Source organism: Hypomesus nipponensis, chromosome 26, assembly GCF_054491055.1.
Source record: "Hypomesus nipponensis isolate SF chromosome 26, ASM5449105v1, whole genome shotgun sequence".
In the NCBI taxonomy this organism is placed as follows: Eukaryota; Metazoa; Chordata; class Actinopteri; order Osmeriformes; family Osmeridae; genus Hypomesus; species Hypomesus nipponensis.
In genome coordinates, this window is record NC_140386.1 from 7,514,448 (window position 1) to 7,538,101 (window position 23,654).

Genomic DNA, 23,654 nt, shown 5'->3' on the forward strand with positions numbered 1-23,654 from the left:
GTGTGGAACCCACTGCCAGTAGGCGGAGTTTATCTATACTCCCTCCCTCGTTTTTTTCTTTCTTTTTCTACTGACGTATGCTGCAGAGGGTAGCAACAGTTGCCTCGAGACCCCTACGCTCCATAGTGACTGTAGCCGTGGAGACAGTTACTTACCAACGGGCGCAACACTCAGCAACAGCAGCAGCAGCAACTGGAAGTCAACGATCAAGTGAGAGAGAGGAAAGAGAGCACAGCCAGGGCAGAACTTAACTCAAAGGTGAATATTATCTTAAAGAATTTAGACGTTTAATAACCATCATTTGGGGTAGATTATAATACACTCGAACTGAATGCATATTACATGGCATACCCTTCTCTCCCACACCCTAGACAGTGCAGCTAGCTAGCACAACGTCTGCTAACGTTAGTGTGCCGTTACTCTTCGCTCTCTTCACTTTACCTTCGTTACCTTTGCTTGGTTATAACTCGCTAGCAAACTGACCTGTCTTGACAAGCTTTCAAACTAGGCCAGTTAGCGAACTAGCTCTAGCCAAAATCGCCTTTTCGTCATTGTTTGGACTAGCTAGCTACATTGCTAGTAAACTTACGCACTCTGACATTATTGTTCACACCGGTAAGGTGCCTTAAAACTAGCTACTTTGACCAAACTTATGTTCAGGTCTGTTTCCTAACAAGCTGCAAACTTAAGTTATTCATTTTGCCGAACCTAGCTAATATCAAAAGTTGTCATTCTGAGGCACTCAGTCAGTCATCTAATCAATGTTAGCTAGCTCTAGCTAGGGGCTCGATATAGCAGCTAACTTTACGCTACAGGTTGTGGAAGAAACATGTTCGCCCAGTCACATTAGTAATACGAGCGTTCGTTTTTAAAACCCCAACGCCGCGCCGGTACGCTGCGTGCTGAAAACATTGGGTTAACATCCGTTTCAGAGTCTTAGCATCATGTACCATACGTGTTACCTAACTACCTTACTGTATATTTCCAGTTTTATCACAAACAGAAACTGTGGTTCTGACAACAAAACACTATCAAAATAGTTAACATTGGTTTCCTAATCAGCTAAAGTATACCTTCAATGCAACTTCATTTTGAGATTCTACAACGATGTGCGAATAGTATCGACTTTATGCCTTGAATTTATCGTATTTTCCCGTATCGCTAAATTCCCCTACAATTATAGTGTCTGGACATAACGAGTTAGGGTTTTACTTAGCCTAGAGCTAGCCGAGTTGATTTGTGTATTTGAACGGGCATTTCAAGAGTTGCTAGTTTACGATTTAAACTAGTTAAATTGCCGAGGCTATTGACTTGGCAAACGTTAACCAACTATTTCCTACCTAAGCTATCTACTTAATATCATTCCAAATATCGTTGAAGTCCAGTCATTGTTTTGGCGTTGTTTCCGCATGTGATAGAATAATAAAGAAACGGCTTGATGTAGTATTCGTTTTTCCAGTTTTGCATAACTTGTGTTGTGATGTCTCGAAATTATTGCTTTTTTAAGTAGTTTTCTGACTGTACATTCTTATTAACACTGACATACTTTTAAATATGGCATAGACCAACACATCAATGCAGTTTGGGCGAATCTTGCAATGTTGGTCAGCAAGGTTACGAGGCAGCGAGAGTCGAGTTCCCCAAGAACCCCACACCAGTAGAGCGAATAAGCTATTTAGCTTGAAAATTGAAGTTATTGCTTCACTATCAAATACACAGCTGGGCAGTGTACATTTTTCAGGGTTAAAAAGCTGTATGAACACCGCAGAAAGAAACGAATTTGAGCGATACAAATCCTTTTATTTCATTAAGATCCAAGCTAATTAAATAGATATATCTGGGGGATTGTCAGTGCGACTTTCCACTTTGGTTTTAGCGACTGCTCATGCTTGAGGTGCCGCCACGCCTGTTCAATAATAGAATTGCATAGATCAACCTGATAGACCTGTATTACATATTGTCCAGGTGTCAATTCTCATTTGGTGTGCAGCACTATTGATTTCTCCTTAGAGCTGTGTCCCCATACCAGTGAAAGCCATGGTGATAATGAGGATAATGGGCTTGAGTGGCTGCTAACCCCCCCAGCCTCCCTCCCTTTCTCCCAGCTGTGGCACTCAAAGATTAGAGCAGGGATGCTTTTTTTTCTTGTTAGAAAAGGAATCGTTTTACTCCTTTTTAATTAACACAATATCTGGTTTCTAGTAAGGCACAAGTTGGCTCACAAGTGCTCGTCGTCCAAGGCCGAGGTTTTAAATGATTGATGTTGAGAGGGTGCATTATTGATGGAGTCCAATACATCTAGCCTTTGAGGTGAAATGGGCTGTATTTTTGTGTTTAGCTCATTTGTCATCTGTTCATGTCAACTATTATCAGTTGCAGTTAAACATATACTTGTTAAGTGCTGCTTTAAAGGATGAATGTTTTGTTTACCTGGCAACTTGATATCCAAATATAGTCAAGTAATGGAGAGAGAGGGGTCAGGTAAAGTGTGATTTTCTGCTGTCTGTTTTGAATCATCAATGTGGCAGACAGTTCTGGCTTGCAGAGGCAGGTTAGGAGGAACAGGTGTAAAAAATATGGATTCAGATTCTCAGACACAACCTCTAAATGCTTTTTCCTCTATGCGTGCAAATGGTCCGAGACTGTCTACGTATGAATTTAGGATGGAAATAATGCAGAGTTAAATAGCATCAAAAGATACTCGTCGCATGGTTTCGTTATTTTCGTGCATTATTTGCCGACGTCCTCGTTGACGCATACACGGCAACCCTTGTATTTCTTCATAGAGCACAGTGAGCCATTTGCTCCCTTATTGACACAGCCTGTAAGCCTGTGGGCCAGGGGCATGCTTCAGTGCCTCCCAGCCATCCCTAGCACCATGGCGACCCCTGACCCATCTCTTCTTGCGGCCCAGTTCAAGGCTTCCGTCCTCGAGCCCTCAGACGCCCCTCGGCCCGGCCATCCACTTCGGCGTTGCCTTTTTGCGATTTGTTTTCGCGGCGTCCCGAGTAACCCTAGACCGCGCCTGAGTTTTTAATGGACTTGTCTCTGCCACCACGGCACGGCTCTCCGATGGAATCTGCAGTGGGCCCTGGTGGTGTCGGGGTTTGCCCTCGGTCACATGTCCCTCGTGTGTGCATGTTTTTGCATGTGTGAGAACGTGCCCGTGCCGTATATAGCCCGACTGGATGAGGCCCCAAGGAGAGGGCTTCTCTCCAGTGTGTCTGATGGTTGCCCTGTGGCAGTATGTCTACAGGCAGCATGGACTGCTCAATAGGACTCGTGTTTTTTTCTTTTCTTATGGTGACAAGATAAAAATGGATTCCCTGCTTGCTTGTGTGAACTGAACTGTTTGGTCACAGTACATTTGATTTGTCTGACATTGACTCCTGTTTAATGAGTTACACCACAACTCTTGTCATAGGGTTGTCATGAATTCAGTGAGCAGAGTTGAAACTGAGACAAGAAGATGCCTTTGGGGAGATGTTAATGTCAGAAAAAAAAGCTAAATTCAGATGTGGCACAGAAAATGGCAGGTTTTTTTACAGCTACATTTGTTTCATCTAAATGACAAATGACTAATAATGGCTGCTGTTGAGAAGTTTGCTTTGTGTTTATATTTGAGGTTCAGGTCAATTCGAAAAGGTCTTATCTATTTCTGTTGAGTCGTTCTTCGCAGGTAGGGAGGTCTGGAAACCATTGTAGACTTTTGTTGCCAGGATACGCTCAAACAACCTCACCATCCACAAAAAATGCTACACATGAGGGCTCGGAGACTCCGTAGCAACAGGTTAAAACTTGTTAGATGAATGTTTTTTACAGTCTCTCTCCCTCTCTGTGTATCTCTCTCTGTAACTAGGGGCATTCTTTACATTCCACCTGGTTTGTATCGTAGCTACACAACTGCTAATTAAATTTCCTGCCACAAACAGCAGACTGGGCTGTGACATTTGCATCACAATGACAGCCCCCCCAACCCCCTCCGCAAGCCATTCAGCCAGGGACACCCACCCTCCCCCCTCTTTCTCAGTACTTTCTCTGTGGCGCTTTTCCTTTTGTCTAATTTTAGAATACTTGGTTAAAACCTGTTTTGTATAACTGTGCATGTTTCCTCATCGCATCTTCTGTTAAGATTGTATGTTTAAGAGCAACAGGTGTTTTCGCGGCTTGCCTTCCCGTAATGATCATATTCATGTTTGCCCGTGTGCGCGCCCGTGTCTTCATCATTGAGGGGAGAGCAGGGAGGAGATTTGCGAGCAGGCCAGACTAGTCTAACTCCGTCTCTTCTCCGAAATGGGCCTGTCTGCAGGCCCTTCAGACTCTCTTGAATAAGATGACGTGAAGAAGGAACAGTTCACAGAGTTTGCAGGTGGATCATCTTTAGACCTCATTTTTACTTTGACATTGTTTCCCAGAGGAGAAGAACAAATAAATCCTCTAGCAAATTACTGACGTTAGACTCTTTCTTTTTCTTCCTTCTGATAACAGCCTGTTGGCGCCTCTAATTTCACCTGAACAGTGACAGATGTTCTCGTTCTAGAAACAGATCTAACCCACACTAGTCCGAGGATGACTCCCTGCCCGTGCATGCTTTAACAGCTGCTTCATATAACTCTTTAGTATTAAACCTAATTTAATGATGTCACAAGCATATTGTGTATTTATGTGGCACTGATATCGAAGTAGGGTTTAAGGCACTTAACTCTAAACTGATCAAATCCAGAATAAACAAAAGTCCCCCCCTCTGAAGGCCTTTCCGGATAAGATGTGTGAACACTGCAGAGATTCAATTGAATTTTGTTATCCATTTTTAAAAGAGTTTAGAATGACTCCCTCTCACATCCTACTAAAAGGCTTTTTTGCCATTCCAAAATTGGATGTTCCGCCATCCAATTGTGTTATTAGGGAACGGTTATTCAGTGCAAAACAAAGCAACAAGCGCAGCGCTCCAGATGCGTTCAGTTTCATACATCAAACACACCGAATGGTCTCCATGCTCGGGGCCGCGCGGGAGCACTTTTCTTGTGGTTCGTTGACAGTTTTCGGTCTCCGCTGGCAACCAGGTGGCATAACAACAAAGAACGAAGTTCCTTCCACTCTGTCATCCTTTCTTTCTGGAGGGAAAAAAACAAGATAATGATCTTTGAGAGGGAGACACCCACAAGCTAGAGATTACTTAAAGATCATTCTCTCCTGGACAGTCTCTCCTACACCCTACACTCAATTTCCTCAACTGACCAAAGATCTGTTTTGGGATATAAAAACTCTTTAAAAGGGATGGTTCACTTAAACAACATTTCATGTGTCCGTCATATAAATGGGGTCTATTGGGTAAATCTTGCCTGTTGAAGCAGTGTTCTGCAGACGGGTTGTGATGTCAGAAGGGGATTGGTAGATGGACATCAGGATTGGGTTAAGAAGGTGGGGGGTTGAAGAGGAGGCGTGTGGGTGAACACTGTTTCCATGGCGACCATTTGATAATTCTATGTCTGTCAGGCCCCTGTGCTCCACGTGGTGACTGATGGTTAGAACTGGTTGTAATGGTGACCGAATTGTTGGAGCGGAGAGGGACTGAAGCTACGACCAGTGCCTGCCTCCCTTCCAGCCTGCCTCCCCCCCCCCCCCCTTGCCTCCCTTCCTACCTGCCTCTCTCCCCCACTTGCCTCCCTCCCTGCCTCCCTGCCTGCCTCCATGCCTGCCTGCCTCCCTCCCTGCCTGCCTCCCTCCCTGCCTGCCTCCCTGGCTGCCATGGTTAACCCGTTGGCCCTGTCTGACTGCTCTCTGAGCTGACCACTTGGCCAGCTCCTCTCCCTCCCAACTGCCATCTGCAGACCCCGAGAACTGCTTTGATTGGATTAGCCATGAATTAATGGGACAAGCTTGAAGAGCAGCGTGCGCCATGGAAATCTCTTATCACGTCTTTATTAGGCCTTTGTCTGAGCGAATGTGCGCCTGTGCTATGGTTCCGATTTGCTTTAGAGGGACATAAAAAGAAGCTAACCTGTAATCATGCGGTGATGTCTGTTGGATTGGCTTTCTAATAAAGATTAGCACTCGACACTCTTCTCACCGTATAAAAGATCCGATTTACAACCTGTTGCTTCTCCATTGAAGTACGCCCGTGTTCCAAGGGTTTGCGACTGCTGGTTGGTCGGTGGGGTTGATGTGAACAGTTGGATGAAACAAAGTTCACAGGGCTCGGTGGAAGTAGAAAAGCACAACGTCCACCCATTGACATTGCTCGTCTCTGCTTTATGGCCTGGTTGTTTCAACTTCTAATTGTGCTTTTATATATTGTGGTGGATAATGCTTTTCTATAGGTGACTTGGTCTAATTCCTGTTTGGATTAAGTCATTTGAATCCTTTACCCCCCCCCCCCCTCCCAAAAAATAGAAAGAAAAAAGAAAAGCATGTTGTTTTTGGAGTAGCAAAGTGTAAGACAAGCTTGGACTGTCATCTGTCTTTCAGATGAATTAAACATTCCTTGTTCGCTTGACCACTCGGGGCAGGCAAAGTAAATCCTAGTGATTCTATAGCCTGCTCTTTTGAATCAATTCGAAACCAGCATGAAGTTTTAACATTTTTATATAATCTTCACCCTCAATGGCACAGGAAAGAGTCTGCCCTCGGTGTCCTCCCCTAGTGTCTGAAATGAATAGCTTACGTATTTATTGTTGTAAGTTTCTGCTTAGTGTGAGATAGAGGGATCAGTTGGGGGATGGCATTGTTTGGTTTGGGAAGTATTCTGTCGGTTGCATAGCAACAGGCTCCTGGAAACGGGAGTGGACGGTGTTGCCACTAGCAACCGTTGTTGCTCTGCAAACAATGTGGGGCCAGTGCAAACACGAGCCAAGACTGCGGGCTCCTGTTTTTAATTGAACATCTGTATGTGTTTTTCCTTTTGATTGAGCGCTGTTAAAGTTCGATTTGTCAGAGACGGATGTTGAAATTCTGTCCAGATTTGTGAACCCCCGAAGCACGTATAGCTTTACTGCCTCTTTTAAGATGGTGTAAAATGGAGAAGTTGCTTAATTTACCCCCATTTCCTTCTCTATTTGACAGCTAAGGTGGCTCTTTGTCGGAAGAAAGCCTTGCTCTTGCAATTGTCTTAATTGATCATTTGAGATTTACCTGAGTGAAAAGGGGTTCCTTTGGGAGGGGTGTTAAGGGGTTGGAAAGAGAGAGGCTCTGTTTTGTAAGAGCAGCCTCAATCCCAGTAGTTCTCGGCTGTTTTCTGGGGATCCTGCTGTGCTTTGCCTTTGTGCCTTTCGTAGCAGCTGGTGGGGAATTTGTGTGGCTTTTAACCTTCACTGGGGCTCAGCTCAGCCTGGCTGCCTGAAAACCCCTCCGTTTGCCCGCTCGCTCGCTCGCTCTTTCTCTCTCTCTCTCTGTCTCTCTCTCTCTGCCCCCCGGTCCAGCGCTCTCGGCGCTCCACACCGCACGCTCAACAAGTCACACTCGATTGAGCTTTCTCTCGTGAAAACACAGACAATGCTCAAGTTTATGGGGCCCCTGCCTCCACCCCCACCCTGCCACCCAACCCTGTTTTACCAGTGTCAAAGAACCCCACCCCTCTCCCCTCCCGGCCCCGCGCTCGGCGAATCATAAACGCCGCGAAAGAAAGTCCAAAGATATCCACGGGGATTGTTCAGAGTATTTATAACTCCACTGACACCATGGGGACGCATTCCTTCCTTTAGGGAGATCTAAGCACATGGGCTTAAAATGTTTTTTTTGTTTTTCGGGCTAACTTTACCCAGCCAGCGTCGCCACTCCTGTACCACTAGGCCATGTATAGGATTTGCTATGAAAGGATCCATAGTGGTAGTCGTAGATGATGGAAAGGGGAACTTCCATTGGGGAAGCCCTGGCAGATAAGTGTTAATGTAGCCACCGCTGTGACAGGTCCATAGTAGTGGAAGATGTTTTCTGCTTGGTGGTCCACTTCCACTCAGCTTGACATATCGACTCGTAGTTTTGAAGGAGCCAGAGACTAAAACGTGTCGAGGATTTCAACATCGCCGGCTCTCGTTTGGCTTATTAGTCATCCAGTCTGTGTTTTGGCCTGCTTGCATTCACGGAACATGCTAGTGGCACACCCAAGGTTGTGCTGGACACTTTTGTTCATTGTTTGCCTTGGACTGAAAACCTTTTCGCAATCCCGTCTGAGAATTTTAGTCTAATTAGAGCGAGGGATCACTGTGTCGTCTTAGGAGCGAGTCTTCTCTGCTGGATTATTGTTCATCCGTCATCACCACAACTGTTGTTTGGTTTGGTGACGGTGCACATGCCCATAATTCACCCTCCCTGCTTTACAAAAAAGGTTGAGTTAAGGCACAGTCTAAATGTCACGAGTGGAGTGAGGGAACACGTTGTTCCAGGTGTTTTGGTCCAGGCTAGAAGCATCTGAACAGTCGCTCTCCACAGCACCTGTTGCCCCTCTCCTCCCATCCTCGAGTCGGATACTTCGCCGGTCAGCCGGTGAAGACCTGAACGATAGATGGAAAGGGCTCGCTGGGCCGAGGCCGCGATCACGGAGGGGGGGGGGGGGGGGGGGTGGGGGGTTAGCGGTTCGTCGGCGCGGAGGGACGAGGAACGGAAGCGGCTTGTCCGTTGCCTGATGGATGACGGCTCGTTTGTATAGCTGCCGGTCTTCGGAGATGACTCAGCCTCGACGCAAAAGACCCTCCTCTCCCTGTCCCCCCCCCCCCCTTCCTTACCCCCCCCCCCCACCCCCCTTCCCCCCCCGCACCTCCCCTCTTCTCACCCCACCCCCTCCCCCTGTGCGGCCACATTCGAAAGTTCCTGTGCATGAGCTTAAAAAAGAAAAGAGAAGGGAGGAGGTAGTGTGAGTGTGTGTGTGTGTGTGTGTGTGTGTGTGTCGGGGAGGGGGGGCGCAGAGAGGGGGCAGAGCAAGGGGGGGTGGTCGTCATGGATTCCTCACCATGGCAACCGACAAACGTTTACAAAGCATTGAGGAATTTCCTCATATCAGCTGGATTGCTGGAGCCCCCCAGAGAACGAGCTCTCGTTTGGAGCCGAGCGCTGGAGATCATCAAGGCCCTGGCGGGGGGAAGCAGCCCCGCGGACGGCTTCGTCTTTTCTTCCTCCCCGCATTTCTTCATCTCCTTTCTTTTCTTTTTTTTTAGGGACTGGGGAAGTCGTCCTTCCCCTCCTTCTCCCCTCTTCAATTCTTCCAAACCCTTTCCCTCTCCTCCAGCTCGCCCTCCCTCCCTTTCGTTTCAGAAGAGAGAGCCTCTGTGTCTCACTCCCATGTTTGAACTCTTCTCTCCCCTCGCCAACACGGCGTGCACATGCCCCCCCCCCCCTGACTGATCTCACACAGTTGGGAGCGCGCGGACGTGCGTCAGGGGCCGTTCGCTTACCTTACACGTCCACCTGCCTCCGTAATTACACTGGCGGATTCGGCCTCGGATGTGTCGTCGCTGTTCCAGTCCGAAAGGCTAGGGGTGAGCCGCGGAGGGGATTGGATGTTGACTCAGCTTGACTTGGCAGGACGGGCCAGGTTCCCCCTGGGCAGGGAGAATGCCCTGGCGCCACTCACAGGCGGGGTGTGAAAAGAGCATTTGTCTGGTCGGGGACAGCCTGTGTATGGGCCCGGGGACTGGCGCTGGGAAGATGCTGTTGTTTGGCAGGTCCCTGTGTCTTAACTTGGGGGCTGTCTTTTGTCGTGCCTGTGCTCATGTGCCTTTTCTCTCTGTCTCTGTCTGTCTCTGTCTCTGTCTCTCTGTCTCTCTCTCTCTCTCTCTGTCTCTCTCTGTCTCTCTGTCTCTCTCCACCCCCCTCCTGCAGTCCCAGCATGCAGAGCTCCGAGGGAGGGTCCGACTCGTCGTCCAGTGTGGCGCTGCGCACGTCCACCTCAGCGCAGGCCCCTGTGGTGCAGCCCGTCCCTGCCTCACAACAGGTACCCCCTCCCCCCTCCTGATGCCAGGTCTCACGCCCCTGAGGGGAACAAATATGGTTTTTATTTATTTGTGTTGTCATGAACTAGTCTCCATTAACACAAGCCTGAAAACCGCGTGCCTGCAACCGCCAATGTAAAAGATAAAAATAATGAAAATCTGCTCCCCTAAAAATCATACTGTATGGTCGCCAGTAAATGACTGAAAGGGCCTAAACCGAGCAACGCAAAAATAAAATGTATTGACTTGGAGGTGGAGATATCACAGAAGGAGACTGTAGCTTTCCCTTCAGCTCTCTCTCACTTTGCATTGGTCACTTTAGTAGAAGAAGGAAACCACAGAGAAGAGATCTGCATGAGAATCTGTGTTGTGCTGTGAGTGTGAGAGAGAGACCATGCTAATGTGTGTGAGAGAGAGAGACCACGCTAACGTGTGTGTGTGAGAGACCATGCTAACGTGTGAGAGAGAGAGACCACGCTAACGTGTGTGTGTGAGCGAGAGACCATGCTAACATGTGAGAGAGAGAGAGACCATGCTAACGTGTGTGAGAGAGAGAGAGACCACGCTAACGTGTGTGTGAGAGAGAGACCATGCTAACGTGTGTGTGTGTGAGAGAGACCACGCTAACGTGTGTGTGTGAGAGAGACCATGCTAACGTGTGAGAGAGAGAGAGAGACCATGCTAACGTGTGAGAGAGAGAGAGAGACCATGCTAACGTGTGAGAGAGAGAGAGAGACCATGCTAACGTGTGAGAGAGAGAGAGACAGAGACCACGCTAACGTTGTGTCTTCCTTCCAGAGGGTTCTGGTCCAGGCGACAGGCTCGGCTCAGAAGGGAGCACAGGTACAGCAGCTTTCAGTACCCAGAGTGCAACAGGTCCCCCAGCAGGTACACACGCCCCCCCCCTCCCTCCTCCAACCAATCACCGCTTAGCCCCACGCAGCACGCCCCCACTCACACCAATACCACCTACATAGATTTCCTTCAATCAAAGGACATTTTCTGTGGGTTTTTCTTTCTTTTTTTAAGAGTGCAATTTCAGAATGCCATGGAGAGTTGGGTTGCTGGCTGTCAGTTAGATGTAGCGTTGGTTGTGGGCAGGGCTCAGTGTTTCAGAGTGGAGAATCTTCCGGTCCCACAGGCCCCCACGCTGTCTGCAAGAACCCCAGAACATGGGGAATGTCAATGCTGCCCAGACTCTGACTTACCTGCTCGTGTGTCCGTAGACAAAGTCGCCATGTAGCCTTGTCCTCCCTGCTCTCTACCCACACCCCAATGCAGGACACAGCTTGATGCTTGTTTGTTTGTTTGTTTACTTCTTCGTAGGTGCAGCAGGTGCAGCATGTCTACCCCCCGCAGGTTCAGTATGTCGGGGAGAGTGGTGAGGCCGTCTACACCAACGGAACCATGTAAGCAGAGGCACCGGTCTGTCCGCGCGGTGTTCATCCCATTTTCTGGTCCAATTTGAAGACTTCAGACTAAATGTCCTTGATGATAAAAAATGAACAGAACTGAAAACGTCAACAACTAAAATGCTGATGAATAGAAGCGGCGAGTCCCATCAACCTCATGCGTTCCAGCTGCTCAGAGTGCTATTAATTAGAGTGTATCATCATCATATAATTGGCATTGTTCAGCACGCTTCGAGAAGCAAAGCATGCCCGGTGTACACGGCTTTTATAAAAGAATACGGCGGCGGCGTTGTCTGTCTGGGTCTGAGTGTCGACTACGACTACTGACCTCCCTCCCTCCCTTCTCTCCCTTCCTCCTCTCCCTGCTCTCCCTCCCCTTCTCTCCCTGCTCTCCCTCCCTCCCTCCCCTTCTCTCCCTGCTCTCCCCTCCCTCTCTCCCTCCCTCCCTCCCTCCCTCCCTCCCTCCCTCCCTCCCTCCCTCCCTCCCTCCCTCCCTCCCTCCCTCCCTCCCTCCCTCCCTCCCTCCCTCCCTCCCTCCCTCCCTCCCTCCCTCCCTCCCTCCCCTCCCCTCCCCTCCCCTCCCCTCCCCTCCCCTCCCCTCCCCTCCTCTCCCCCAGCCGGACAGCCTACTCCTACAACCCCGAGGCCCAGCTGTACGGGCAGGGCAGTGGCGGGGCCTACTTTGACTCCCAGGCCGGCGCCGCCCAGGTCACCACGGTGGTGTCGTCCGCCAGCGGCGTGCCCCCGCACGGCATGGTGGGCATCGCCATGGACGTGGGCGGCAGCCAGATCATCTCCAGCGGCAGCGCCTACCTGATCCACGGCGGCATGGAGGGCGGCCGCCACCACTCGTCCCACTCGTCGCGCTCCTCCTCCGCCATGGTGAGCACCCCCCGCCCCGCTCCTCCAGAGCGCTGCAGCCGCAGGGCTGTTAGAAATGGAACGGGGCTGCTCGGCATCCTCACGGGTACCACGGAGATGTGGGTGTCCCTGAAGTCTCTTGCCAGCATCCACTCAGGCCCGCTTAAGACGCAGCGATGAATAAACACAAAGGCACAATCACCTGAAGCGTTGAGATTTCGCGAGGGATGATGGAAGTGTGTAGATTACTATTGTGCCCAGAGTCAATTACACTCTTTCGAGGGTTTTGCGGATAATAGACTAACAATCAAGTTGTCCTGCATCGCCAGCACCTGCCCTGTGCTCTGCTGTGACGCAAGCTGGTGTCTGCTGTCCTCCCGGCTGCTTCTGCTCCCTGTCGCTAACTGCTGACTGCCTGGCTGCCCAGAGAGCTCACAGCCTGGGTAGATCTGGGCCTGGGGCTGGGGCTGGGGCTGGGCCTAGCCCTGGGGCTGGGCCTGGTCCTGGTCCTGGGGCTGGGCCCCGCTGTCGAACAGAACCAGGACACTGGCTTAAATAATTCAGGCCTGCCTTGTTTTGAAGGCTTTCACAGGCACTTGAACACCCTGTGAAACAAAGCTTCTCCTGGGGCTCATTACCATGTGGCCGAGAGCCCTCAGAAGCCTTCTGAAGGCCTGGAGCCATGCCGGCTGGGTTTTCTCTCCTCAAGTTTGGCCACGATTCCATACGTCTTTCTGGGTTTTTCTTTTGTTGTCGTTGGGGGGTTCCAGAACTTCAAAAGCAAGGCTCCGGTTCTGTCAAGCCGTGTTCTCTGTTTCGAACCTGTAGCCCCTACCTCAAGAACGACAGATACACGCCTTCAAGCGGGTCTGTTAGGGGACGCCTAATGGAACACACAGAATAGAGTGATAGTGACACAATCTCTGCCCCCCCCCCCCCACCCCAGTGTTAGACACAACGGTGTAGCTGGAAGTGGCCGTAATAATTATTTAAAAAAGTCGTCGTGTATGTAGTTGGTGTGTTTTTTCCAGTGGGGAGAAAGTTCTAACTGGAGGAGTCATTGTCAATGTGTGTGTGACCCGTTACCCTGTTGGTGGATGCCATTTGCATACATTAGAGTTTGTGACAAGGAGAGCTTTTAGTCAGCAGCTTAACCCCCCCCTCATCTGCATGCTCCTGTCAGACAATAAGGGATTTGGCCGCAACACTGACTTAAGGGAAATTGAAATGCGGAGATCTGGCTGCAGCTAACCGTCTTATTTCCTTTCTGTTTATTGTGTTTTTGTTTCCCCCCCCCCCCCCTCTTTCTCTTACACTATTTCTTACTCACTCTCTCTGGTCTCTCTCTCTGTCTCTCTCTCTCTCTCTCTTCCCCCCTCCCCTTTCACCAACTTTTCCCCCCCTCCTCATGTTTTCGTTTTCGCATGCTCCTTTATTTCTTTAGCTTGAAATGGCGATTGAAAACCTCCAAAAGTCTGAAGGGATTGCCACTCACAAAAGCAGCCTGCTCAACAGCCATGTAAGTCAACCAGGAACTGTATATGAAACAAGATGGGGGAGGGTGGGGGGGGGGGAGGTTGGTTCTGCATTTGTTTTCCTGGCTGTGCCTCATCGCTGGTTAGCGTTGTCTAATCAGCAATGAGCTGCCACACAAACCGCCCAGGCCTGCACAGGGACAGCCCCCTCATAGGTAGACATGCCGTCACCTGTCGCCCAAGAACGTTTGGATTGGGTAACTCGCTTGCCTTGCTGAGCCCTTGTGTGAACTTGCATGTCTCTAACCGGTTCAAACTGAAATGCACTGTGGTCAGAGTTAAAACCTGACTGTGCGTCCTTCGCTTCAGAGTGGGCTCTCCTCTCCCGTCCAGAAACACCCCGGTCTCTCCTGTCCACAAACACCCCGGTCTCTCCTGTCCACAAACACCCCGGTCTCTCCTGTCCACAAACACCCCGGTCTCTCCTGTCCACAAACACCCCGGTCTCTCCTGTCCACAAACACCCCGGTCTCTCCTGTCCACAAACACCCCGGTCTCTCCTGTCCACAAACACCCCGGTCTCTCCTGTCCACAAACACCCCGGTCTCTCCTGTCCACAAACACCCCGGTCTTTCCACCTGATGCTTGTAATGTAGCTTCTCGTGTCGGGGGGGGTCGGGGGGACAATCATCTATTATAATCTGATAATTGAATGTAAATGAGATTGAGGGCTACTTCACTCTTGATTTCTGGCTCCAATACAGACTAGCTAATATGAGTGGAGGAGAGGGGGGGGGGGGGTGTTCAAGGTTCCCCTCCCTGTCCAAGCTTTTAACCTCCCCACCATCTCCGCCCTGTCCTCCCTCCCCCTTGTGACAGCCGTAACGCGTCCTCCAGAAGTGTCGGGCCCCGGTCAGGCCTCGTGGTTACCTGGGATAGCTGACAGGGGAGAAGCAGCCTGGGAGGGTTATTGAAACGGCCAATCACGAGGCCCTCATCTCTGCTGTGGCCCAGAGCTCGCGGACGGACTGATGGGATTGCAGCTTCATGGATAGAAAAGAGGCTCGGGGTTTAGGCTACAACGAATATTATCATATCATAATTGTATACTTATGTCTCACATTTTCATTCAATTGCACTTGGCACTACTTCTGACGTGTACACAAACAGTACATCATCCTATTAGTGCAGGGAAGCGTACCGCTAAATTGTATCCAAAGGAAGTCGGCTATATTTAACGTTGACAAGCAAAACAGGTGATTTTGATGAATTGTGCATGTATTCATGCGTTTGTCAGTTGTCTTTTGATGTGATAATGTGAGTGGGGACTGCCTTTTATATTCCTCCCTCCTTTCTCTCTCTCTCTCTTTCTTTCCCTCTTTCGATTCCTCTCCCTTTCTCCCTCTGCAGTGAACGTTCTGCTTAGCTCGCCCCTTGCGTGTAACCGTGCCCCCCTCTCTCTCCTCCGTGTGTGTGTAGTTGCAGTGGCTGCTGGACAACTATGAGACTGCAGAGGGGGTGAGCCTGCCTCGTAGCTCCCTGTACAACCACTACCTGCGGCACTGCCAGGAGCAGAAGCTGGACCCGGTCAACGCAGCCTCCTTCGGGAAGCTCATCCGCTCCGTCTTCATGGGGCTGAGGACACGTCGCCTGGGCACCCGGTAGGAGGAGGAGGGAGAGGAGGAGGAGGAGTAGAGGGAGGGAGGAGGGAGGAGGGAGGAGGAGGAGAGGGAGGAGGGAGGAGGAGGAGGAGGGGGAGGAGGAGGGAGGAGGAGGAGGAGGGAGGAGGAGGAGGAGGAGGAGAGGGAGAGGAGGAGGAGGAGGAGAGGGAGGGAGGAGGAGGAGGAGAGGAGAGGGAGGAGGAGGAGGAGGAGGAGGAGGAGGAGGAGGGAGAGGGAGGGGAGGAGGAGGAGGAGGAGAGGGAGGAGGGAGGAGGAGGAGGAGAAGGAGAGGGAGGGAGGAGGGAGGAGGGAGGGGAGGAGGGAGGGAGGAGGAGGGAGGAGGAGGGAGGAGGAGGAGGAGGAGGGAGGAGAAGGAGGAGAAGGAGAGGGAGAGGGAGAGGGAGGAGGATGAGAAGGAGAGGGAGGGAGGAGGGAGAGGAGGAGAAGGAGAGGGAGGAGGAGGAGGAGAGGGAGAGGGAGGAGGAGGAGGAGAGGGAGGTGGAGGAGAGGATGAGGTTGGAGGGAGAGGTGGTGGAGGGAGAGGAGGAGGTGGAGGGAGAGGACAGGGTGTAGGTGGAAGGTGGAGGGAGGTAATGGGGAGCTGGAGGAGCAAAGGGAGAAGGTGATAGTTGAGAAGGAAAACAACAATGGATTGCTGAAGATGATGATTAGACCTGGTTTCACCTCTCTCTTCATGTCTCTCTTCCTCCCAACCTCTCTCTCTCTCTCTCTCTCTCTCCCCTCCAGAGGCAACTCTAAGTACCACTATTATGGGATCAGGCTGAAGCCAGACTCCCCTCTCAACAGGCTGCAGGAGGACTCCCAGTACATGGCCATGAGGCAGCAACCTGTCCACCAGAAACAGAGGTGAGATCTCTCTCACTCTCTCTCTCTGTCTCTCTCTGTGTCTCTCTCTCTCTCTCTGTGTCTCTCTCTGTCTCTCTCTCTCTGTCTCTCTCTCTCTCTCTCTCTCTCCCTCTCTCTCTTTCTGTCTCTCTCTCTCTCTCGCCCCCCCCCTCCTCCGGCCTCTGTCTCCATCACATGACCTCAGGGTCGTCAACCAGCTTCGGTCCATTCCCCCCTTTTGAACATTTGAATGCTCCGAGCCCTTGACGGCCTCGGCCAGCTCTGCTCCGAGCCGTCCTGACTGTGCTCCACATGTAACCTGCCGCTCCTGCCTCTCATCTCCAACCCCTCCCTCCTTTCCTCCCCTCCCTCCACTGCTTATTATGCACCTCCCCTCCCCAGCCATCCTTTAGTTCTTCCCAGCCCCACCCAACATAGCTGTGCTGCCCTCTCCCCTCTCCGCAGGTTCAAGCCCCTGCAGAAGGTGGACGGCATGGCGGACGGCCTCTCCGGGGGCTCCCAGCACTCGGCCAGCACTCCGGAGCAGTCCGTGGCGGCCCAGAGCCAGCACCACCAGCAGTACATCGGTGAGGAACTCCCTCTCCCCCTCCCTCCCTCACACCCAGCCACCACCAGATACCTCAACGCGTCTCACGAGAGACAGCCGAGATGCCCACGAGGCATTCCTTACATTCAAGACGTCTCCGGGCGCGCTCCGAAGAGGCGCTGGGCCCGGCGCGCTCTGTGGTGGCTCGTGTTCTGACACCTGTGTGTGTGTGTGTGTGTGTGTGTGTGTGCAGATGTGACCCACGTCCTGCCCCCGTTCCCCAGCCCGGACCTGGGCTCCCTTCCTCTGCCCGAGCGCATCAACCTGAACGACGTGAAGAAGCTGCAGAACCTGTACAGGGACCACTGTGAGGTAGGTGTCCTCCCCCCCCCCCCCCCGCCTGCCAGCCCCCCTCGCCAGGTGTCCCTCGCCAGGTGTCCCTCGCCAGGTGTCCCTCTCATGGCAGCAACCCCTGCCTGGACCAGAAGACGATCTCGGGGGGATGTGGCATTTCAGAGTTAGCGCCAGAATAGCTCCTTAGTCAGTGATGGATGAGGTGGATGAATAACACTCCCTGGGTGATATGCTTTGGGGGGGGGGGGGGTGGATTGAATTAAAGATGTGTGTTGGTTGGTTGGGTGGGATGCTTTCCAGACACGTGTGTGTGTGTGTGTGTGTGCGCGAGAGAGGGAGAGAGAGGGCGCGGCCACAAATAAGCTTCATTAAAACCTCCGAGTGGTGTTTTTTTTATTTATTTTTTTATCTATCATATTACCCCCGCCCTCCCCCTGGTCAGCCGCGCCGCGCCGCTTTTGTTCCCCGGCGCCTTTCATCTCCGCGCAGCTTTCAAGACGTGCCAATTAACCTTTCAGCGCGCCGGGCGGACATCTTGGTGTCTTTTGTGGCGGCCCCCCCGCCGGTCTTTGTGCCCGCTTGTCTGTGCACGGCCACACCGGCTCCCGCCTTTGTCCGCCGACACCTCTCTGTCACTCTCCCGGCCCCCCTTGTGCGCTCCTGGTTTTTAGTGTTTTGTGGGGCGTCGACACCCCTGGAAGCCCCCCCGAAAGAGATCTGTTAACCGTGCTGACGCAGGCTTTATTGGCATGGTCATTGAAATCGAACGCGTGAATCAAAGTAACGAGCGGCCGATTTCAGAGAAGGGGGAAGAGATGGATGTTCGCCGAGGCCAGACAGACTTTGTCTTTCTCCACCCTGCCTTAGTTTGAAGGTGTGGATTATCAGGACTATTTCTGGATATTGATTTGTGCAGGCAGCGTCTGTCTCCGCCACCTGTCTATACGGATCCACACACATTGGGTCCTAGTGCCCCATTTATTAATGTCAAGGTTTAGATAAGAAGGCAAATATCCTGCTATCAACCACACCATTAGGCCTGACGCTGTACATATAAATGGGTAATGAAAACTGGGTGGAATAAATCATTGAGAGCTATAATGGCAGCGAGTGTGTGTGTGTGTGGGTCTGTGTCGGTGAGGGAAGTTTCTAGAGCAACCTCCAGCCTGTGTTTTTAAGGCTTTCGTTTTTTTTCCCGTGTGGTTGAAAAGTGAGGAGGTAAAACGTCTTGTTTTGTAGGAGCCAGGGAATTCTCCCTTTCTCTTTTTTTCTTTCTTTCTTTTTTTTTTTGTTGTTTTGGAGTTGGAGTGTTTGAGCCGTTACCGTGGGCAACGGTAAACAAGGTTGCCATGGCGATCCTTGGAGAGGAAGCAAAAACATATCATGTGATTGAAGGAAAGCCTACCCCCGCTCTGTAACTGGATCCAGTGTGCATGTCCTGCCAGGGGAGAATCTCTGAGCACGGTGTGAATCAGCCTGAATAGAGACACTGTACTGGGATACGAACACACACTCTGACAGACTAACACACACACACACTTCTGCCCACAGTACAGGCCTGTTCCTTTTGAATCCTCTCCTGTACCCCCATTATCTCCGTCAGAGCCTATTGTTTTTGAAGTGTAGCTAGTCCCCCCCCCTCCCCCTCAGGGCTAGCTGTTGCAACGCGACGAGGCTTGGTGTTGAGTTGTGTAACGTGCTCTGCTTTCTAAGACGTGTCCTCATGCATCTGAACAGGAAAGACAAGGGAAGTCACGTGACACGAGGGGAAACTCACCCGTTTCTGGGTCGGGTGGGGGTTGATTTTGAAGAACTTCAAACTACTAATCAGTTTCAGTAATTTTGTGACACTGACATCAGGTTCACTCTGAAAGACTAGTAATTAGTTTTCTCATGTTGTAGTGAGTTTCTAGCTGGTTCAGCGGTGGTGGGGGGGGGGGGGAAGAGAGTCTGGAGCTGACTGGTTCATTCAGCTGAGAGCTGAGCGAGGGCTGCAGCACAAACTTTGTTGTGTGTCTGGTTGCTATGGCTCAGCTCTGTGTGTTTTGCCCTCCCCTCTCGCTCCCTCCCTCTCCCCTCCTCTTTCTCTCTCTCTCCCCTCGCCCCTCCCTTTCTCTTTTTCTCTCTCTCTCTCTCGCCCCTCTCTCTCTCTCCACCCCTCCCCTCACACAGGCTACCCTGGATGTGGTGATGAACCTCCAGTTCCACTACATTGAGAAGCTTTGGCAGACCTTCTGGTATTCAACAGCGCCATCTAGTGACGGCTCCACCACCATCCCCAGCAGGTCAGACTCCAGATACCGGCCATTTGAATCAGTGAAACAATAGATTTGAATCAACTACTAGACCAAGTATTAAATAGTTCTTCTTTTTTTCACGTACAAGTACAGTCAATGGCTAACTGTGTGTGTGTGTGTGTGCGCGCAGCGACGAGGACATGGACGGGGTGATCCCCAGGGAGAAGCTGGTGGCCCTGTGCAAGTACGAGCCAGTGAGGCTATGGATGAGAGGCTGTGACCATGTCCTGTACCAGGCCCTGGTGGAGATCCTCATCCCTGACGTGCTGCGCCCTGTCCCCAGTGAGTACCCGCCCGCCCTCCCCCCCTCTCTCTCTCTTCTGTGTCGCACGGCCCCCTCTCCCATGGTAACCCCCCCCCCCCCCCGGCTGTCTGGTTGCCAGGCACTCTGACCCAGGCCATCCGAAACTTCGCTAAGAGCCTGGAGGGCTGGCTGACCACTGCCATGAACGACTTCCCCCAGGAGATTGTCCGCACCAAGGTGGGTGACCGCAGCCCCCTGCTCCCCCCCCCTGACCACCACACCGTGGCCCTGTCTCCTGTCGTCACATGACGACCAGTGCTACACAGAACATGGAAACCTTGAAACCGTTTGTTTTAGTTTATGGTTGATGATTCAATTGTAGCCACCAAATCACGATGCCATAAATTCATGTGGCAGGCCTACAGACGAGCAGGGGGGGATTTGAACCGGGGATGTCTTGATGTGCAGTCCAAATGCTCCACCACTAAACCACCCTGTGTGTCCTGTAGGCGGCGGTAGTGAGCGCGTTCGCCCAGACGCTGCGCAGGTACACGTCTCTGAACCACCTGGCCCAGGCGGCGCGGGCCGTGCTCCAGAACACCTCCCAGATCAACCAGATGCTCAGCGACCTCAACCGCGTCGACTTTGCCAACGTGCAGGTAAGGACAGGCGCCGGGGGGGGCTGCTGACGTTTTGACGATGTCAGCGCTGCGTGTGTGTGCGCGCGCGTGTGTGTGTGTACTGAGACGTGCCCTCAGACTGTGTGTGTGTGTGTGTGTGTCCCCTGCAGGAGCAGGCATCCTGGGTGTGCCAGTGCGACGAGAGCGTGGTGCAGAGGCTGGAGCAGGACTTCAAGGTGACCCTGCAGCAGCAGAGCTCCCTGGACCAGTGGGCTTCCTGGCTGGACAACGTGGTCAACCAGGTCCTCAAGCCCCACGAGGGCAGCCCCAGCTTCCCCCGGGCCGCCAGGCAGTTCCTGCTCAAGTGGTCCTTCTACAGGTACCCCCTCACCCCCCCCCCACCCCCACCCAGGTCTCAGTCCAGCTTCTGGCCCGTAGTGTGTCGGAAAGAAATTGGACTTTGTCAGGAGATGTCGCGGTCCGACTTGTACGTGTGCTGTGCATGCAGTCGTGATGTCGTTTTACTTCAATGTCTCTCTCTCTCTCTCCCCCCCAGCTCCATGGTGATCAGGGACCTGACCCTGCGCAGCGCGGCCAGCTTCGGCTCCTTCCACCTGATCCGCCTTCTCTACGACGAGTACATGTTCTACCTGGTGGAGCACCGCGTCGCCCAGGCAACCGGGGAGACGCCCATCGCCGTCATGGGAGAGGTGAGGAGTGTGTGTGTGTGTGTATTTCCGTTCCTCCGAAACGGAAAATGGACTTGACTTGCATCAGACTGCAGCCACCTGTATGTTTTACTGCCAGCGTGTTTATAAAGAACCACTGCATCTCCTCACCAGCCAGGTGGAGGTCCACCGGCTTACTGCTAACACACTATCCCCTCTCTTCTCACTCTCAGTTCAGTGACCTGACCTCCATGATGCCCTCTCTCATGGACAAAGGTAATCCCTCCCTCCATCACTCGCCCACCCACACACACGTCAATCGAGATATGCCGTCCAATCACATTGAGCCTTTGCCGTCCCTGTGCCCGCAGACCCCTCCTTCTCCGACGACATGAGCGACATGGGCAGCGACGCCGACGTGTCCAGGGGCCCCAACGAGCCGGCCGTGAAGAGGGAGAGGATCGAGATCAACCACTCGCTGCAGGAGATCTGAGAGCGGGCCTTCAGGAGAGGTCAGGAGGTCACCAGGCCTTCTGGTTCTAGGGTTCTCCTGGCTCTGGGGTACTCCTGGCTCTGGGGTACTCCTGGGTCTAGGGGTTCTCCTGGGTCTAGGGGTTCTCCTGGGTCTAGGGGTTCTCCTGGGTCTAGGGTTCTCCTTGGTCTAAGGGGTGGTCCTGCCCAGCACAGCCTAGCACAGTGTGCAGTGTGTGTATATACAAAAGAGCTGCAGCCTATGACAGCCCTCCTTAGCTACAGAGTGTATTTAAAAAGAGGAGAGAAGTTTTACCTGACAGGGGTATCCATTTCAGATTTCCTTTCATGTTCGTTTGCAGCTGTGAATAAGAATGATCTTGTGCAGTACCCGCGTCGGATAAATGTAACTTCTGTATGATTGGCGTGCGTGTTTTCGAATTTAGTTCTTTTTGATAGCCGTGCCATAGTGTCATTTGAGTGCCTTAGATAAGTGTTCGAGCACCACTACCGATGTCTATCTCAGCTGTGCCTCGCCGCAGTATGAATGTATCGTTCCAGAACCTCAGACATTCGAAGCACCTTTAAAAAACAAACAAACGGATAACAGAAAAAGCTGTCAGGTGTACATGTTGCCTCTGCTGCAGCTTGCAGCGAAATGCACGTCGATGCAAAACCCACTGACCCAAAGGACCCCCCCCCCCCCCCCCCCACCCCACATTACCAGAGGCTCTTGAGTCTCACGGCCGGAGCAGGTGACTAGTGACCTCGTTAGTTAACTGACTCTGCTCCAGGCAGGCAACCAGACTAGAGTGCAGCCTCTGTTACCCCCCCCCCTCTCATCCCAACCCCGCCCCCATTTCAAGTCACTTCACTCATGTAAATATAGGTATCAAGCCTTTGATAACCAAATGATAACCTTTCTAGGATATTGTTCCACCCTTGATTGAAAGATTTCCAGAATTCCGTTGATTGATTTTGTCAGTTGAATGTGGGTGCTTCGTTCCTCACCCTCAAAGTTGACGTCACACCAGATGAATCTATGTATAGAGACTTACAATAGAGAGACATTTAATTTAACAAAAAAAAAAAAAAAAAAAAAACGTGTGAGATGTCGGTTGGCTGTTTATACAGGAACCTACTAGTTTATTCAGGACCTACCACTTCGATTAACTGGAAGAGTGAGTCGGACTGTCCTGTCTCCGAGCCTTACGCCTGGTCCGCACAGGGCCCAGTGGAACTCCTCATGGGATAGAATAGGATTCTATTTAGCCCAACGCGAGAGCGTTGGACCTTGTGACAAGCCCCCCCCCCCTCCCTGTTTAGCATGCTGCGTGAGCCAAGACCATGAGGTCACCTCACCAGCAGCGCACATCTGGAGCGCAGGAACCACATCCCATTAGGACCCCCCCCCCCCCCCCCCCCCCCCCCCCCCTTTAATAGTCCGCTCTCCACGATGTATGAAAATGCTAAAAGCTGTGGAAGCTTTTGCCCCCCCCCCCCCCTCGTTCTGATGATAGGCTTGGCTTGGCAGGGAGGAGCTTAGTGTGACACCAACAAACTGTTCTTCAAGGGATTTAACATTTTTATGGATATGTTGTTGAGATTGTGTTCTTTTTCTGGCCTTTGGCTCCACCCCCTTTTTTCTCCCTGGTATGGTACCGTTGAGGTTCTGTCAGAGAGGGAACCTACTGATGTTGAAGTAGATGCTGGGACTTGTGTAGATGATGCAGGTCTGTCATGTTTCTGTGTGTGTGTGTGTGTGTGCGTGCGTGCACTCCAGTAAGCTATGGAAGCATCGGTCCACCTGTTCACGTGAAAAGAAAAAAAAAATTCTCATTTCTATTTATCGACAGATATAAATGATTTTAATTGACATGATCTTTTGTGTTCAAATGTTTGGTTGATTTCCCCCTTTCTCACCCCTTCACATAGTTCCCGTCTGAGTTTGTAGTAGCTATACGATTCCTAAGCTTCGGTCCTTTTCAAGGCTTTTGTAACTTGTGCCTGTCACAGTAATTTGCCTTTTAAGTGCTATGGGAAAGTCATTTCTATGTGTACTTTGTAATGTTTTTGTAATGCTGTTTAGACTTTTGGCTGAGGATTATTTTTTATTGAACTAGATCTGGTTCTCCTTACAAGTATATCGAACCCTTATTTTTATGTATTTTTAAACCTGTTCTTGACTACACTTTACCTAGCCTAAGGGCAGACAATGGTCTGTAACAAACTGCATAGTTCAACTGTATTTTGTACTGGTCATGTGTAATAAATT

At 51.4% G+C, this 23,654-nt stretch overlaps 1 protein-coding gene across 3 annotated transcripts; it reads left to right on the top strand.

Moving 5' to 3' along the window:
- Positions 1-81: 81 nt before the first annotated feature.
- Positions 82-22,788, top strand: rfx2 (regulatory factor X, 2 (influences HLA class II expression)). Of its 3 annotated transcripts, none has more exons than XM_084693044.1 (18): positions 82-258; positions 9,814-9,925; positions 10,722-10,766; positions 11,250-11,332; positions 11,953-12,217; positions 13,641-13,715; positions 15,151-15,332; positions 16,080-16,199; positions 16,644-16,765; positions 16,979-17,097; positions 19,252-19,364; positions 19,507-19,658; positions 19,760-19,857; positions 20,130-20,279; positions 20,411-20,619; positions 20,797-20,950; positions 21,142-21,184; positions 21,280-22,788. In XM_084693044.1, the coding sequence occupies exons 2-18, from the start codon at positions 9,821-9,823 to the stop codon at positions 21,399-21,401; spliced, it is 2,157 nt and encodes a 718-aa protein (XP_084549170.1). In that variant the 5' UTR covers positions 82-258; positions 9,814-9,820; the 3' UTR covers positions 21,402-22,788. The 3 variants fall into 3 exon arrangements, with proteins under 3 accessions (XP_084549170.1, XP_084549171.1, XP_084549169.1); XM_084693043.1 differs by having other exon boundaries at positions 83-258; positions 10,722-10,811; XM_084693045.1 differs by lacking the exon at positions 13,641-13,715 and having other exon boundaries at positions 10,722-10,811.
- Positions 22,789-23,654: the final 866 nt, after the last annotated feature.

Bases quoted from the DNA above. Each gene is read 5' to 3' on its own strand.
- rfx2 (XM_084693043.1), top strand. From the start codon at position 9,821: ATGCAGAGCTCCGAGGGAGGGTCCGACTCGTCGTCCAGTGTGGCGCTG. The intron at 15,333-16,079 runs GTAGGAGGAGGA...TCTCCCCTCCAG, and splicing joins ACACGTCGCCTGGGCACCCG to AGGCAACTCTAAGTACCACT. The intron at 16,766-16,978 runs GTGAGGAACTCC...GTGTGTGTGCAG, and splicing joins GCACCACCAGCAGTACATCG to ATGTGACCCACGTCCTGCCC.